At 37.8% G+C, this 19578-nt stretch overlaps 1 protein-coding gene across 1 annotated transcript; it reads left to right on the forward strand.

Moving 5' to 3' along the window:
- Positions 1-11648: 11648 nt before the first annotated feature.
- Positions 11649-19332, forward strand: LOC104447898 (ABC transporter C family member 10). Its single transcript, XM_010061643.3, has 12 exons — positions 11649-12252; positions 12626-14717; positions 14916-15236; positions 15315-15401; positions 15584-16171; positions 16253-16417; positions 17048-17342; positions 17474-17688; positions 17761-18066; positions 18149-18212; positions 18297-18536; positions 18664-19332. Exons 2-12 carry the CDS (start codon positions 12657-12659, stop codon positions 18774-18776), a joined length of 4455 nt encoding a protein of 1484 aa, XP_010059945.2. The 5' UTR covers positions 11649-12252; positions 12626-12656; the 3' UTR covers positions 18777-19332.
- The last annotated feature ends 246 nt before the right edge of the window (positions 19333-19578 follow it).

Consider the following 19578-nt stretch of genomic DNA (forward strand, 5'->3'; position numbering starts at 1 on the left):
TATTACATCAACCATATAGTGGATATTGTAATCATGCTCTCACAAATAGACTATATAGTCTGATGGTATAACTGATCGTCTTTCCCTAACAAATCTCCTTAATAAAACCACAACCACTTAATTTTGCACTTGAGAGGTTTAAGAAATTTCATTATAAACTATATCAAGAATAGTACCTTGAACCTCAACAAGTTTAGTTTATAGTACAGGAGATTCCATAATTATCTATATAGGTAAAAACAAAAACACAGTAACCTCCATCATACTATTATCTTTAATAGTTTGAGAGCAGCTATCCTCTACAATTACGTCAATCTTTAGAAATTTTAGAGTATGTAATTCCATAATTCTTGCACCTTCTTTAGGGTCATAAAATCAATATCATTTTAACAAATATTGGATTAGATAACCTCATTCTTGCATGACACCTCTAAATTTCATATGATTCAAGTAATTTATGTCCAGTTTTTAACTCAAAGAAGTTTATGAAACTATTTTTGTATGTAAAAAAGTTATTTTCAAAATATCAGCCCACAAAAGACCAGATAAATTAGTCTTACTAATCATACTCATCACCATGTTTAATATGGTGCATTTATGCCTTTCGGCCAAATATTTTTGTCAAGATTTTCAGGCGTAGTAATTAAGTCACCACCCCAGAATCTGCCAAGTATTTGACAAATGACTTTTAAGCTATTTCACATTGTCATACTCGTCAATTTACTCATGACCACTATTAAGCCTGACAACTTTTTAAGACTAATTGTAATTATTTTATTCTTTATCTCGGTAATTTTACTTTCACAATAATCTATAGAAGTCTTTAGATAACCGTTAAGAGTAGACATAATATCAACATTGTCAACTTTTCTACTCTTCCTTTAAACATGTGTGAGATTATTTCTTAAATAGAAAATTTTGGAAACAACTTCTTCAACCATATATGAGATGTATATGCCATTAGAACTTAAACATAATCTTTGTAGATGTGTCCTAATTTCAATATCAGACAAGACATAATTTCAAGTAACTAAGGCTTCCATCATCTTATAGCAATACAGTCCGCAGGCAAACCTCTTTTCAAGGGTTCTAGAATGGAACGCTTTATGGACAGTAAGCAAATTTAATTACTCTTTTCTCAAATAACAAATCATATGTCCACAATTTAAAATTTGAAGCAGTAAAAACCTCAATAATAGTGGAGTTATTAATTACAGAAAATGTGAAAAACAAGCAATGTATATAATTAGCATCATGTGAGTACTGTATAACTTGACATACAAGTACACATCCAGAGAATTACACGCATAATCATATAATTACATTTGGGCAGAATACATGACATACAGTTGTACACTCCTCACATGATAGCGATTATGAGAATATATTTCAATTCTTTGTGAATTCATCACTTTTGGGCATATGAATCACTAGAATCAATCACTCATTCACCACACTATCATGTATCCCTCCATGAAATAATACACAATCATCTCCTTTGGGAGTATGACTACGCATTAGATCAGGAGACATCCCAATCATCATACGAGACCGAAATTTCTCAAACCCAATCAAGCGTGCCACTTTGGCGGTCACTACTCAATTGAATCATTGAAATTCTCTTATACTAGGGATATAAACTTTATTACTCACATGCATCATATATATGTGATTTTAACTTTAGTGATAGGGACATGTTATCACTAAAATCACATATCATGCTAATTATATTACTTTATCCATTAATAAAAATTAATTATACATATATATATATATATATATATATATATATATATATCATAACAGTAACACAAGAAAATTCTCATAACATAGAAGCAAACATCTCTTGTGCACCCCGATTACTGATTACTAGAATAACATTAAAAAATGCCGATCCGAAAGATCCCTCACAAGTTAACATCAATAGCAATACAAAGTACCCCAGATTGACAAGCTTGATAGCTGATTAACTATTGCTCATGAGTTTTATAAGGCAAAACATGACTCCAAGGCCAATAGCAGATTTCTTAGCCAATTTTAAGTAACAAATTATCATTGCATCAACCAGTGGCTTATTAATTGAGTCAAATCAGAGAACCAAATATCTAAACTATAACAGTAGATACAATTGCTCTGTGTAAATGCTGTCATACTTCTTAATCATAAAAATATTCAACTTGATAAACATTAATACTTCTTAATCATAAAAATATTCAACTTGATAGACATTAACAAGTGACTAGATGAGTTCATGTACAATATACACTAACTTAATTGACATGCATTACCCACATTCAATAGATATGTTAATCAGTACAATCAGTTTGGTCACCGATTCTTAAGATATCCATCATTCAAAGATTACCAGCGTGTCAAGGAGTATGCTTGAGTAACAAAAGTTTCATAACCCTTACCGTTTCTCATCAGCTCAATACATAACTCAAATACTATCCCATACTAATTGTATCTCATTAAACCAGTTTCAATTTATAATAAAGTTTGATTTTATTAATGAATCACATATTCATAATGTTTATGTGATAACATACTAGTAACTCATCACATGTATTTCCAAAATCACAGAAAATACAAGAAAAATATGCAAAAATACACTAAAAATACACTTATTTAGGGCTTCATATGTATTTTCACATCTATAAAATTATTAAATATGTAAAATAAATACACCACGACGTAGAGGATGATCATACGAACCTAATGCCACCATCCACGCGCCGAACGGAGGCTCCATGCGCCCACACGCGTTGCTTGAGTGCGCAGCGCGTGGAGCTCACGCACGGCACGCGTTCAACGCCCAGGCGGCATGTGGCCACGCGTGGGGGCGCGTGTAGCATCCTCCGGCGACGCTCTGCCCATGGTTCTGTTCGTCTCGATGAGCCCAATTCAAATATATAATTTTATTTTATTTTTATTGAACAAAAAATCTCGAAAATCTCAAATTATGGCAAAAACTTGATGTGTTCAAGTTCTAGGGTTATGGTTGCTTTGATACCACATGTTGGACGCAAATTGTGTAACCCTAAGATCTCCATAACTAGAATAAGAACATGCATAATTGAGTATAAAGATTAACGCACCTATTTTAGGATCCATCAAACATAAAGCGGAAGCAGAAAATGGATTACTCACATATCAAGGGGATCCACACATCAAGTCCTTCTTCTCTATTGCCCTCTGTATCACTGGCTCAATGAAGCAGCCCTCCTCATGATTAACGTTAGGTAAACGCCCCTTAGGTGAGGATAATATGAGAATTAGGGTTAGAGGAGAGACTTGAGCACTATTTATAGAGTTTCCAGCCAGTCCTCCTTATTACGGGTTATGCTCAACTCGGTCCATACTAGCCAGTCCCATATTAGACTAATTAAGAAACATTCTATCTCACCTTAGACCAACCTTGTTTTTACGGTAACCGTAAAAATAGTAAATTACAATATCAATTAATTTAGTTCACATTAGGAAAACTCTTACAGTTAGGACTTCGGTTCTGACTACCGTTGGGTAGACAGATATAGTAACCCTCTATGCCTGGGGTAAGTGAGTGTTGGTGAAAGGCTCACTGCAGAGTCAACATATTTAATGGCATCGACATTGAACCAACAGGCTGGCACTGTACCTAGGCCAGCAATCAATATAGCACCATTAAATGCTACCACCCCTACTAGACCAAACTCATCAATCATTATAAATATAGGAAATCCAATAACACCAACATTATTACCTAGAGAGAAAGACGGCCAACCAAATGGCCCTAGTAGAATAGCACTAATGACCGAAGAATTCGAGCACTATTTAGGAGTGAAAGGGTATTGTGAGGCCTGTATACAAGAAACCTTATCTTGAATGAATGAATCAACAACAAACCTACTCTAGAGGATTCAAAATCCTTGATTAGGGAAAACATAATTTAAATGACGTCGTTTAGGTCAAATAATATTGAGTTTACTTTGTTGGCGAGTCACGTTAGACTATTTAAATTAAATAGATTACCATGTTAGTTTTTTTTGGGTAATTTTTTTATAAAAGTGGTGCTTAATTGATCTCTTGGAAATTTTTAATATTGAAATAAACCTGCACTCGTAGTGTTATCTTTTTCAAAAAAAAAAATTAATTAGAAGAACGACTGTGAAGAAAAGGGTGATAGCCTCAACAAATACCACGTGAGATTTGGTCCAACATCCTGTCGGAATTGACGTAAGGCGTGACGACACGAAATCGGGATTCGTCTCCTCTTGTAGGAAGAAAAATAATGGAGAGCACTCCCGGTGCATGATGCAGACAAGAAGGCCAGCGTCGTAAATGAGAGTTTGTTTGTTTGTGTCTGTTGATTGGACTCGGCGACCGTCTCCCCTAATTTTTTTATTTTATTTTTTATTTGGTCTAAGACTCTCTCTCCTAATTGAGAGGATGGATGCAGCAGCATTTATATCTGTCCTTCATTGCACTCGTTTGCGGTACAATTATATATTGATAGTCAAAGTACCCTTTCCCAACCACATCTTCAGGACATCTTTGTCGTTATTGAAAAAATTAATATTACAAAAAAAATTAAATTAATATATCTATAATAAATTTATCTAAAACTTCAAACTAATATATTTATAATATCCATTAATTCTCATCAAATTAAATTAATACCATAAGAAACTAAAAACCAATTTATCTGTATAGATATTAAATCATGCTTTTATCGAGCAGTTTAAGTTTTTAAAGCAATCGACAATTGTTCCATTAAATCTTATATGATATCAAAGTAAGAGGTTCTGAATTCAAATTTTCTAGACCCTTACTTTAAGCTTATGCTAAAAACCAACGTACACATGAGGGAGAGTATTAAAGTATATAAATATTACGTTTTTATTTAATAATTTAAAATTTTAGAACAATTAGTAGTGACCCTATTAAATTTCACAAAATGGATGATAAAACCTCAAATTCGACTGTCACCTATTATCCAACTCAGCAATTTAACGATAAAATTTAATGTAAATTAACAAAAGGTAAATTTATTACTAGTCTATCGGTTTGAAATTTTTTATGATAAAAAATTAATATGAGGTAAATTTATCATAAATTGATAGATTCAGAGATTTTGTGACATTAGCTCTCATTGAAAATTAATTGCTCTAGGCATAGTGCGTGAACTGTCTACCATGATATGAGGTGGGAACGAAGGGCTCCTAACCGATGCGATCCATGTAGGCTCAGCTTTTGCACATAATAATAGCTAAAATTATTCGAGTAGAAAAGCTTGGCCTAACTTCGATACTAAAATTATCGCCACGTGTGGGGCTTTTGATGTAGTGGTCATGGACATCTCAACCCGAGCACGTGATCCTTTAGTTTTTTTTTTTTTTTTTTTTGGGTCGAAGAGGCAAATATATATAATTAAGGAAGAGTTACACCGTTTGCAAGAAAATCCGTACATATTATATCCAAAAGTGGAGGGGGATGGAAGAGGGCCAATTTGGAGGGAGACTTCTTGACTGATGGGCCTTGGCGGCCCAGTTGGCTGCCTCGTTCGCATCTCAGGCCAACGAGGGTCACAACCCTTGCAGGAGCGCCGCTGCCTCAGCAAGCAAAGAGCGAAGCTCCCATGGCGGAACGTGATCCTTTAGTTACCATGCTCCAATGTTAAGTAAATTATTTCATGAGCTATGTGCGCCATAGAATTAGGCGAAAACAAATTACTTTGATCCGGTACGATCTATGTGGGCTTAAGGTCTTGGCAGACGTTGGCCTATAAGAATAGCTAGACTTAATCGAGTAGAAAAGCTTGACCTAAGTTATACTAAAGGTACCGCCTGTTGGTCTTTTGATCTACTAGGTAAGGACGACTTGAGCACGTTGTCCTTAAGCTACCGTGTTCTAGGTTAGTTACTAGTGTTGATTAACTTATTTCACGAGGTATATATACCATAGAATTAGGTGAAAACGAATGGCTTTGATCTAATACGATCAATGTGGACCTACGTCTAAGTAGGTGTCTTGCATGTAATAATAGTAAGTAGAAAAGCCTAACCTCACTGATACTAAAATTAACAACGCTTGTCAGCCTTTCGATTTAATAGGTAGGGACATACCGACTCAAGCCTGTGGTCCTTCAGGCTACCGTGCTCATTGTTAGTAATAGTTGGTTGCCAGTGTTTAAGTCAATAATTTTTCCTAGACGTTTAGACTGTTAGGAGTCAATCGTCTTTAAATAAAATGAATTATTTTTGCGCATAATAGATATTAATTAGAATTTTTCATTCATGTCGCATGCTAAGGAGTATCGACACTCTCTGAGAGCTTTCATATCATGTCCACCGCTTCGACACTCTTCAACACGTTGTAACATGTGGTCAACAAGTATAAAAAAATCCGACATGTGGTCAACTCTTCTTGACATGTGAGTTTGGAATTCCGACAAGCACGGGTTAATTTTAAAATATTTCAATACTTGAGGGGTCAAAAGATATATGTATGAAAAAAGCAAAAAAAAAAAAAAAGGGTAGGCTAGGGCTGTTGCCACTACTACCATGGGAGGGGGACCGACGAGGTGGCAGAGGGATGTGACCCTCGTTGGCCTGAGCGAGGCCCTCGCCGGCCAAGCGAGAGCCCGTGAGGTTTTCCCACCTCACCCAAATTTGGGCGATGCCTTTGCTGAGGCCAAGGTGAGGCTCACCCAAATCTAGGTGACACCACGCCCTCACTTGGGCCTTATGAGTGTTGCCAACCCTTGCTTGGGGCCAACGAGGCCTCGCCTAGGGCTAGGGAGGCTTATCGACCACAAGTGAGGGGCAGCGTCGCCCAGATGTGGTGAGCCTCGCCGACCCCAGCCAAGGCATCACTTAGATCTGGGCGAGCCTCGCCCGGACCAGTAAGGGTAGTCCCCCACTATCGCCTAGGGCCAACAATTCCGACAGTGGCAGTGGCAACAACCTGTCCAGCCAAGCAACTAACCCTGCCATTTTTTTAAGAATTATTTAGCTTTTTTTACTATTCTTTAAATAAGATATAAAGAAAAAAGTAATAAAAATGCCACATAGGATAAATAAATTAATTTAAAAGTACTACTTCAAAATTTTTCATTAAACAAATTGACGGTGTTAATGGAAAGACTCGATTGTACTAATTTGATAAGTTTTAAGATTCAATTATGCTTTCACGATAAATTCTAGGACTTATAATGCACATATCCCTAAATTTAATGGTGGAATATGAATTATTTTTTGTTTTTTCCAAGTTTTATGGATTATTGCAATGGAAAGTAGCTGAATTTGTCAAATTAAAATAATGAATGATATTAACAAATGTTGGATTAATATTATTAGTGTAAATTATTTCTATGATCTTTTTATTATTATTTATTTATTTGTACATTTATATATAAAAAAATATATTTAATATATAAGGTGTTGGAATGTATTAGAATTCTTTATTTTTTGAGAAATGAGGTGTCGCCGTGTTATATCGTGTCGCGTCGCATGTTGTGTATTTGTGTTGGTGCTACATTGGTTGTATGCTCCTACATTCTTTTTCCCTTTGTTTGGAGATAAGTATCCAAGAGTAATCTTATTTACAAAGACTTTTCACAAAACTTCTACAGAGAGCCTTCGTTCAAACATGTTCAGTAATAACAATAATAAGAACAACAACAACAACATTAAGACAATTATGAAAAATGCGAAAGATTGTAAAATGAAATTTTAAATTACTGACCGAATTAAAAAAAATTACCATCAGCACTTAAAATTACCAATCATATTTAAATTTTGCTCGTGGCTTTTTAGGATATTCGAATAAAGCTTAGTTTTCATTGATCGACCATATGCTTAGTCAATCAAGAGTTATCTTACTAGAATCCAAATTCAATTAGCTTTCTAATGAAAGAGATGTCAAGGGGACCGTGTGTTTTGTATGTCAAATAGCAAGGGCCCATGACAACCAAGAAAACGTCATTGGAGTCTTCGTGTGCGGCTTTTTAATTTAAAATGTTGCTTCGTGTCCTTTTCAATCTACTAAATAATGTAAGTGATGTAAGGCAGTTGAATTCAGGTTGCGTTGGGTCATCTAAATTCGAATTGAGATAGAATGAGACAAGGGAATTAGAAATTCTCTGAATTGTAGAAAATCACATAATATAATTTTACTAACCTAAAATAGGATTGAAATTTTTTGAAAATCCTTCCTTGTAGCCAGCGACAAGCGGTTCCTAGAAATGACCGCCATTTACATTTGAAATTGACTGTTTTGAGCGTTGCAGGCTGAAATGAATAACAATATGGGATTTCTTTGAGATATTGTGGTATTGAAATTGGAGTGCGACGCTGGCCATTGTTTATCGATACAGAGAACTCCGGAAGCAAGAAAATTTATCTTCAAAATTATGAAGTGCGAGTTGTTATCTTCTAACTCTGTGTTTTGTGCTCTATTTGAATACCGACGCATATAAACGAAGCCATTATTCGGGAACTTCTAACCTAATAGTTGTGGGCGGAGGCGATGATGATCATCTTTAGACTCCTTTTCATCCTCAATCGTCAAAACATGGTTGGCTAACTGATGATGATGATTAGCAATGGTCAAAGATGATGACGATTGGCAATCGTGATGGTAACCCTATCATTTAACATTATAAGAAAACATGGTTTAAAGTTTTTATTTTTTTCAATTTTCTATGTCCAATCTAGGTTTATCTCATCCTTGTCATGGATTTGTTATCTGGCATTTAATCTGGATATATGCGGATTTATATCAACTCCTATCCGAATTCAAATTCGAACTACCAAATGTGATTTATGCAAGCGAAAGTTATAATATAATTCATCAATGAATATAAATCAATATCCATTGTTCTGATTGCATTGCATCCATCCCACCAAAAGTTTTTATGGTTCATCAATAGATTGGTGAATTTTGTGACCTATCAAGTTATCTAAGGCTGTGTTTGATCATTTATACTTCTAAATTGGATAAGATAAGATATGAAATCTTGAGATTTTGTTAACTTATCCACTATTTAATGAATTGTTGTAATAAAATCGAATATTTTCATATACCATCATGTCCTTTATTTGGTATGAACGGCATATTAATGTAAATGAAACTGCACAAATGGAGATATCTTCACTCCAAAAGAAATTAAGAATGCACAAACCAAGATAACATCTTTTAATCAATCCATAATTATTGTATGATCTAAATCTTAAACAGCAAATTGTAGCGTTCCAAAGCTATAGGTTCAACTATGACAAGAAATGTAGACAGGAAATAGCAACATCAATGAGGTAGATCAATCAACAAATACTAAATCTAATAAGAGAGAGAAATTATAATCATTCATCTTCGCAATTCCAAAAAGTATAGTGTTTTGACTCTCTTGTCACTTTTGTAAAATTTCAACATAAACTACAAAACTATGGAGGAGAAATAATTTCAACTCTCTTGCTGCCTTTTTGGGCTTTTTACATGAACCAAAGGGATATGGAGAAAAAGAAGTTTAACTTTCTTGCTATTTTGTGAAGTTTTGACATGAACCAAAGAGCTATAGAGGAGTTGTGAAGTTTAAAATGAACTAAAGATATGATGGATAATGAGACGGAGAAGGTAGGCTTTTTTTTTTTAAAATTTTTTTAGAAATCTCATTGCCCCTCATTTTTCGAAAATTAGAAAGATCTTTTTTATGTTTGAATTTGTTCATTTAAAATCTGGATTCTTCTACTTCATTTTTTTTACTTATTTATATTATTACTTTCCATCATTCCTTGATAAAAAAATTATTAAATAATAAACTATGCTACTATACTTTAAAAGTGTAATAAATATGGTACTAAATACACATAATATATATTCTAGAATAGAAATTAATTAAAGCATAAGATAAAGATAGGTATAAATAAAAAATTGTTGTTATTTTGAGTTTAATTTTTTTATTTGAATACAACTTTATATTTAATTATTATTTTATTTTATTAATTTAAAAAGTTTGTTATTCGAGAAAAATAGTTTATTCCATAAATATAAGAAATCATATCCATCCTTATCCTACTTCTTTTTCTCACGAAATATTTTTATTCGAGTTATATCCCTTTTTATATCTGACATTATCTTGAGCAAGAACTAAATACTTGATATTATAAATTTTATCCTATCTTGATTAATAAATGTAGCCTAAGGGTTAAAAAAATAGTATGTGGCCCAGTAGGGAAAGCATCTATCCTTTTGTTTCTCTCCTTTTGCTTTAAGCATAGATTCGAATTTAACCTTAGACAAAACTATGATTGACATGAGAAGCATATCGATAGTTACGAGACTGCACCTACACTCTGCTAGATTCAATTCAAAAGCTTTGTGCACACTAGTTGTTCCATGGTGAATAATAAACGTAAACAATCACGGAAAGAGGAGACGAACATATAAAAATCTTAAGTGTGTGCACTGCCGATAATTAATCAACATAACGAAATACTGTTCACTAAAAGATGATCAATGGTTTTTTTTTTTTTTATTGAATCGGGTCCGTGGCTTGAACAGGAAGTAGAACACGTGAAAAAGAACTAAAACTCATTACTATAGAGGAAAGGAAACGCAGGAATCGGAAAGTTAAATTATTAAATTCAAAGACACAATTTATGTTAGAATTCTTTTATAATGATGCGACATGGCCTTGTACAGCCCATCATATGATGTGACCTCTTACAGGTGGTTAATATTTAAATTAGCAGTTGTAATCATATCCATGACTTTAGTCTCCATGATCGCATGTCAAATCTTATTTATAAATGGTTACCACTCCGTGGTTGTCATTATATTTAACCATTGATCAGTATCTCCATTATTTCAAGCTCCACAATTGTATTTTGTGATAGCATGTTCCCTTTATTTTCGATCAGTTACAACTACTTAGCTGCCATTGGACTCAACCATCAATTGACATCCTCATTGCATTCGGTTTCCACGTTCAAGTATGTCAAGAACTATACTATGATCATCATTTCATTTGTTTTGACCATCGACAAGTATTTTTGCTATCGATTCACTCGTCGATTGCGTATTCACTTAACATAGATTTTTATGTCAAATCATGTCGGTTAAAAGAACTTGGTCATCTTTGGGGGTTGGTAAATGTCAGGTTCATGTAAAATATCATGTTCAAAAAGTATCAACTTATTTGAAAGTGTAATCATTGGTGGAACCAGTCTCATGTAAACTATCTAAACAAGGGTATCCATGGATATCGGGTTACATCATTGGAGAGCACTCCATCAAGTTTGGCAGGAGGTGGTGGAACTCAAGATCAATACGGCATTTGAAAATCGAATATAGACCGACTAAAAAGGTCTGAAATAAGATGCGTATTATTATTGACATAGATTACAATAATGTCAGAATGAAACATCAACCTCATCGAGCGCGAGACATAAGAGCCACGTCTTATTATATTTCTGCAGAGAGAGAAATGAAATAGAGCCACACGTACGCGAAGAACCCGTCCACTTCAGAGCGACGTGAGCAGTGACGGTATCAAGGGCGAGACACTTCGCCTTCTACTTCGCCTCGCAAGTCGCGATCACGCGACGCACGACGCTCTCACGCCCTCCTCCTCTTTATATAACACCGCCGCGACGCGCAGAGAAAACACGTAAGACCCTCCCAAAGTTCTAATAAACCACGCGAGAAAGCGACGGGCCACGAAACAAAGGTGCGCTGACCCGACTTCCTTTCGCTTGCCACGGAACGCTTCTCGTCGGCAGCGATTTCGGGTCTCGTGCGGTTTCCTGGTTGGCGCTCGCCCTTTTGATTTTTTTCCTGTGCTTCTGGCTTCACGATATAAAAAATGGATGGATAAATTCTGATGCTGTTTCTGGAGTTTCCTGCCAATATTGCTCTTCAAGCGTCGGCGACGTCGCCGTCATGGGATTCTTTATTAGCACTTGTAGTTTTCTCGCGGAGACAATCCTTCTTTTCTCTGTATTTTAGGCCTTGCGGCGGTTGAATCCAAGTTGGTTTCGAAGTCTCCTCATCATTGTTGGAGCATCGAGTCTGTTGAAAAAGAGGGGAAGACTCAGAGAGAGAGAGAGAGAGAGCGAGCGAAACGTTTCGGTGGAACTCACGAGTATTTCGACTTCTGAAGCAGCAAAAGCAAAACCTTTTCTCTTTTCTCTGGACGAGCTCTTTCAGGGGAAGAAAGAAACCCTTCTGTGAAATAAAGCCTAGAGGAAAGCTGTCGCCTCTGGACCATTCAAGGTATATGCCCAGTAAAATCGTGTATTTGGTTCTTTTTCTATTTATGTGTCAACGGGAGTGTTTGAGAAAATCTGGACACTATTTGTTTGCCAAACTTTTGATGGATCTGAGCAGATATTGATGGACATTTTAAAAGAACTTATGACAAAGTTTCACGTGCATATTTAACTTGCGAGATATAAATAATATATACTTGTTCCCTCAAGAAGAGTGCAAGCTGGTATTTTTTATGGCTCATTTAGATTCAGGAGCTTCTTTTTAGTTTTGATGTTGTGGCCATTTTCCTTTTGCAATTTGTCAGATTTCAGTTTTATCAAAGATTCACATCGAAATGTTCCTCTCTAATTGAGTGGTCCTTTTTGGCGCGTGACAGAGTCCAAAGGCAAGAAGAGAGCAAGTAGAAGATGATGGGCAATCTATGGGATGTGTTTTGCGGGGAATCCGACTGCACAGATGCAGACGGAGGAACTTGCACACCCAACATTTTGTCTTTCGGTCATCCTTCTGCCTGTATCAACCACATCCTCGTCATTTGCTTCACCATTGTTCTGTTGGCCTTGCTTTTGTTTAGTATGATTCGGAAGTCAGCATCAAAGTCAGTCCGCGCCCCATCTTGGTATTTAAGGCTCTCGCAGTTGCAAATAGCATCGGCCATAGTGAATGGCTTTGTCGGGCTAATCTACTTAGGTTTGGGCATTTGGATTTTGGAAGAGAAGCTGAGACAAATGCAGACTGCTTTACCGCTCACCCGGTGGTTAGCAGCCGTTTTTCAAGGTTTTACGTGGTTGTTCATTGGCTTGATTGGTAGTCTTCGGATGAGAGATCTCCCAAGGATGCCTTTGCGGCTATTGGCCATTCTTGCCTTCTTGTTTGCAGGTGTGCTCTGCGTTTTATCTATGTTCACTGCGATAACAAGCAGAGAAGTCTCTCTTAAGATAGCTTTGGACATTCTTTCATTCCTTGGAGCATCTCTTTTGTTATTTTGTGCTTGTAAGGGATATGAAGATCTTGATAAGGATAATGTTACAAATGGAGGCGATCTGTATATTCCACTGACCAGAGAGGCCAATGGTAGTGGCAAAGCCGATACAGTTGCTGAAGTTTCTCCATTTGCCAGAGCTGGATTTTTCAACAGAATGTCATTTTGGTGGTTGAACTCTCTGATGAAAAGAGGAAGAGAAAAGACTCTCAAGGAAGAAGATGTACCGAAGTTGCGGGAGGCTGATAGAGCAGAAAATTGTTATGCATCATTCTTGGAGCAGTTGAACAGACAAAAGATAGCAGACCCTTCATCACCACCATCTATTTTGAGGACAATAATCATTTGCCAGTGGAGAGAGACCATCATATCTGGGTTCTTCGCACTTCTGAAAATTCTCACTATTTCTGCCGGTCCCCTGCTTCTCAATGCCTTCATTGAGGTTGCCGAGGGAAAAGAAAGCTTTAAGCACGAAGGTTATGTGTTGGCAATCTCTCTCTTTTTTTCAAAGTCTTTGGAATCTTTAGCTCAAAGGCAATGGTACTTCAGGAGCAGACTTATCGGTCTGCAAGTGAGGTCCTTGCTATCAGCAGCCATTTATAGGAAACAGTTGAGATTGTCCAATGCTGCTCGGCTTATGCATTCGGGAGGTGAGATCATGAATTACGTGAGTGTTGATGCTTATAGAATCGGAGAATTTCCTTTTTGGTTTCATCAGACATGGACAACAAGCCTCCAGCTCTGCATCGCACTTGTGATTCTATTTCGTGCTGTGGGTTTGGCAACAATTGCATCTTTGGTAGTTATCATTATTACAGTGCTTTGTAATACACCGCTTGCAAAGTTGCAGCATAAGTTTCAGACTAGACTTATGGCAGCACAAGATGAGAGGCTGAAGGCGTGCACTGAGGCTCTAGTGAACATGAAAGTTTTGAAATTATATGGTTGGGAAGTTCATTTTAAGAGTGTCATTGAAAGCTTGAGGGCAGTGGAATACAAATGGTTATCAGCTGTGCAGCTACGGAAGGCATATAATAGTATTCTTTTCTGGTCCTCGCCTGTTCTGGTTTCAGCTGCTACATTTGGGGCATGTTATTTCCTAAACATTCCTCTGCGCGCTAATAACGTCTTTACATTCGTGGCTACGTTGCGCCTTGTTCAGGACCCAATCCGCTCTATTCCTGATGTGATTGGTGTGGTAATCCAAGCGAAGGTCGCATTGACACGGATTGTGAAGTTTCTTGAGGCTCCGGAGCTGCAGAATAGAAATGTCAGGCAGAAGAGAAACTTTGAGAGGGTAGACCATACAATTATCATAAAGTCAGCAAGTTTCTCATGGGAAGGGAAGTCACTGAATCCCACTCTTAGGAACGTTAACCTTGAAGTCAGGCCTGGTGAAAAAGTCGCTATATGTGGAGAAGTTGGTTCTGGAAAATCGACCCTTTTGGCAGCAATTCTAGGAGAAGTTCCAAATACTGAAGGAACTGTAAGTTCTGAATTTCCTCCTTGTTTTTGCTGTACTCTGAACTTGTTTGGATGGGCCTAGAAAAGAACTTATTCAAATGGCCCCGAGTAGAATTTGTCCCCTGTTAATGTTTCAGTCCCAGACCTTCTTAATGGTAACAATTCCCAGATTTCAAGGTTATTCATTTGATGCTAATTCACTTGTCCACCCAATTTTCAGATTCAAGTCTATGGAAAGATCGCCTATGTTTCTCAGAATGCATGGATCCAGACCGGGAGCATCCAAGAAAACATTTTATTTGGTTCTGCAATGGATAGTCGGCGTTACCGAGAGACGCTTGAGAAATGTTCATTGGTGAAAGATCTAGAGTTGCTTCCCTATGGCGACCTCACTGAAATTGGTGAAAGAGGAGTTAATCTCAGTGGTGGCCAGAAGCAGCGGATTCAACTTGCTCGTGCTCTCTACCAGGACGCCGACATATACCTGTTAGATGACCCTTTCAGTGCTGTAGATGCACATACTGCTACCAGCCTATTTAATGTAATTATTTATATTTTGATATGCTGCAATACTTGCAATGTCTCAACCGTTTGATCAAGTCTGACCTGTCTTTTGCAGGAATACATTGTGGAAGCACTTTCTGGAAAGACAGTCCTACTGGTGACTCATCAAGTTGATTTCCTTCCTGCATTTGATTGTGTCCTGGTTAGTATATTTTCATTGTCTCAATGTGAAGCTGTTGACTTCCACTTAAATTATCGCGGGTGATATCTTTCTTTGTTTTCTGTCATTTGTAGTCGGCGACTTTTGCATGCTTTCTTGTGCGAACTCAAACAAAGTTTGTCACATATCCCTGTGAAGAGACCTTACTAACAATTTTATGACAGTTGATGGCAGATGGAGAAATCCTGCAAGCCGCTCCTTACCATCATTTACTTGCCTCGAGCCAAGAGTTTCAAGACCTTGTCCATGCGCATAAAGAGACTGCTGGATCTGAAAGACTTGCAGAGGTCACTTCTTCCTCAAAACAGGGAACATCCTTGCAAGAGATTAAGAAGACATACTTAGGGAAACAAGAGAAAGCGCCAATAGGCAGTCAATTGATCAAACAAGAGGAGAGGGAGATTGGAGATACAGGGTTTAAACCATACCTACAATATCTGAATCAGAATAAAGGCTATATATACTTTGCTATGGCCTGTCTTTCTCAAGTTATATTTGTAGCTTGTCAAATATCTCAAAACTCCTGGATGGCAGCAAATGTGGAGAATCCTCAAGTTAGCACATTGCTTTTGATCACAGTTTACTTGGTGATCGGGTTTTCCTCGCTGCTGTTTTTGCTGTCTAGATCGCTCTTTGTAGTTGTTCTTGGCCTTCAGTCGTCAAAATCTCTCTTTTCTCAGCTGCTAAACTCCCTCTTCCGCGCACCAATGTCTTTCTATGATTCAACACCCCTGGGGAGAATACTTAGTAGGGTAAGTGTCTCAAAAGTTATTATGGAGAATGAAAGGCATTTGCCAATATCACGTGTATATAAACTCGTCCTTCTCATGCAGGTCTCTGCTGATCTCAGCATTGTGGATATCGATGTCCCATTCAGTATGGTTTTTGCTGTTGGAGCCACAGGCAATACATATGCTAATCTTGGAGTACTGGCGGTTGTTACGTGGCAAGTCCTTTTTGTGTCGATACCGATGATATATTTCGCAATTCAGTTACAGGTAAACTTATGAGTTGGTGACAGTTAGTTCCTGCAGTTCTGCAATACTTCCGGTTAGCAGTAAAGAAACACGATAAGAGGAATTGGTTTTGTTTTTCACCTAATATGGGTTGGCTACATCTTTGTTGTTCCTGTGGCATTATTTGGTCCAAAATATAAGTAAGTCTAAATATAAATTAACAGCATAATGAGTTACAAGCCATTGTGGGCAAAGTCATCCAAGAAAGATTTGATTGTGAGGACACTTGGACGTCAACAAAAGAGGGAATCTTCAGTAATATTTAATGGTTGCATAAAATATTCAGATTGGTACTTGCACTTTTTTTGCGAACATTTGATTCTACCATTGAACTCTACAAGATCAAAAGTCTGAAACATTTATCACACTGAAGAGATGTGGACTCAGTTCCTAATTCCTAACACAAGCTGAAGTTTGATTAGGAACTTTGTCTTGCTAGTGAAGTTATAAACCTATACTGATTTGACAACAATCTTCTGCTTTCACATGGAAGCATGACTCCTTTATGAAATCCTCATTTTGTCTTGCATATGTTTTTCAGTGGATATGTTTGTGTGCTGTGTTCATTTATTTTCCGTTTAGAACCTAATCGAACTTGAACTTGGTCTACAGAGATACTATTTTTCATCTGCGAAGGAGTTGATGCGACTCAATGGCACGACCAAGTCTTATGTTGCAAATCATCTTGCCGAGTCAGTGGCAGGGGCAGTGTCCATAAGAGCTTTTGAAGAGGAGGAAAGGTTCTTTAGAAAGAACCTGGATCTTATTGATGAGAATGCTAGTCCCTTTTTCCACAGTTTCGCAGCCAATGAATGGTTGATACAGCGTCTAGAAATACTTAGTGCTGCTGTTCTGTCCTCCACGGCACTCTCTATGGTTTTGCTTCCTCTAGGAACATTTAGCCCTGGTCAGTATATGTCTTTTACCTTTCTTGATTATGAACGAGCATTTATATTTTATGGTTAGTCAACTGGAATCTGACGGAAGATAGATCAGCTAACTAAAGCCTTGTTGTGGTTGCCCCTAATTTTGTGACAGGATTCATCGGAATGGCATTATCTTATGGTCTCTCCCTGAATGTATCCCTTGTCTTCTCAATACAAAACCAATGCACTCTGGCGAATCATATTATATCAGTGGAGAGGCTTAACCAGTACATGCACATACCAAGTGAAGCCCCTCTCCTAATAGAAGAAAGCCGACCTCCTACCAACTGGCCATCTGTGGGGAAAGTCGAGATTGTTGATCTGCAGGTAAACGTTTGCTCCCACTGATTAGTTCATGGAATTAGCACGGTCAGATCACTGAATCTTGATGCAAAACAGATAAGGTATAGGCCCGATACGCCCCTTGTTCTTCGAGGGATCAGTTGCACTTTCGAAGGAGGACACAAGATAGGCATCGTCGGTCGAACTGGCAGTGGGAAGACAACCTTGATTGGGGCTCTATTCCGCCTAGTGGAGCCTGCAGGAGGGAAAGTTCTTGTAGATGGTGTCGATATCACTAAGATTGGGCTTCACGATCTCAGGTCACGGTTCGGGATTATACCTCAAGAGCCCACTCTTTTCAATGGGACAGTGAGATATAACTTGGACCCCTTGTCTCAACACACTGACCAAGAAATTTGGGAGGTAAACCCTTTTTCTCTTCGTCCTGGAATATATGTGTTAGAAACTCTTGATGTTTGCAACTCGAGGTAATGCACATAAACAGGTTCTTGGGAAGTGCCAGCTCCAAGAGGCGGTTCAGGAGAAACAAGAGGGACTCGACTCCATGGGTAAGGATCTATGTTGAAGCCATGAACTTGCTTCTTGATAGTGTTTTAAGTGAAAACTTATGGCGGCCACACTTCATTTTTCAGTTGTGGAAGATGGGTCGAATTGGAGCATGGGGCAACGGCAATTGTTCTGCTTGGGCCGCGCACTTCTGAGGAGAAGCCGGATACTGGTGCTCGATGAAGCAACTGCATCGATAGACAATGCGACCGACTTGATTTTACAGAGAATTATTCGTGCTGAATTTGCTGATTGCACGGTTATCACTGTGGCTCACAGAATACCGACGGTAATGGACTGCACAAAGGTCCTTGCCATTAGTGACGGTGAATTCCACTCCCTAAGCTCAGTCTTCACTTAGATTGATCACTGGAAACCAAGTACCCTGCCACAATATTAGGATCAAAATTTCAAATCTCCACGTCTTCATTGATGTCGTTTCTTGTATCGCAGGTAAGCTAGTGGAGTACGACGAGCCAATGAAGCTGGTGAAAAGAGAGGACTCGCTGTTCGGGCAGCTAGTTAAGGAATACTGGTCGCACTCGAATGCTGCGGAGACCCACTGAAGCAAAATCGGGTTCCTCGTGAAGCATTCTCTGGTTCCCCTTCTGGGGTGTTTTAGCAATCAGGAGGGGGGATTTGTGACTAGATTGTTCAATTGTACAATAATGCGGGGCGAAGTAGAAGGGGAGAAACATTAGGAGATTGATAGTTCTGCATTGTATCCTTAGGTGTGTCGGTAAGAAGAAACTATGCTCTTTTTGAATGAGCCATAGGCAGTGGGTAAAGAGTAATCGAGAGAAAGAAGGGAGAGAAATGGTGGCGGTTTGTCGGAAAACGTTGATTGATGCCGTAATACGTCTTTTGCATGTGATTGTTGAGCGTTCCTCGTTTTTGTGATTGGTGAGTGTTCCTTGTTTTTCCTCTCGCCAGTTAGTTTTTGTTCTAGGAATCAAAACTATTGCCCTAGCTGTGTTGGCTGCGTCAGTGACACTCCGGTCGAGATTTGAGTTGTTCAATGGTGATAATGAGGATTTCACATGTTGCAATCTGTACCTCCTGTTTGAGGGATACTGATTTTTTCGAAATCAGTCATGCTATACAGTAACTCAACTAGCAGCATTTTGTGCTGAGTTTTCATCTGTTGTTGACTATATTTTGGGCCGGCAAATTAACAGTCTTTTAAGTACTTCAAAAACGTTTTTTTTTTAATAGTAAACTCATATGAACCAAAGTTCGATGACAAAGATACTACGTGACACAGTTCGTAATGCGAGTGGTCATTCGTCGTGCGAGTGACTATTTATTGTGAGTAGCTTTTCCTAAGATTCTTTGTCAACCTATGATGAACATTTTGACATTGAAATA

Source organism: Eucalyptus grandis, chromosome 1, assembly GCF_016545825.1.
Source record: "Eucalyptus grandis isolate ANBG69807.140 chromosome 1, ASM1654582v1, whole genome shotgun sequence".
Lineage (NCBI taxonomy): Eukaryota > Viridiplantae > Streptophyta > Magnoliopsida > Myrtales > Myrtaceae > Eucalyptus > Eucalyptus grandis.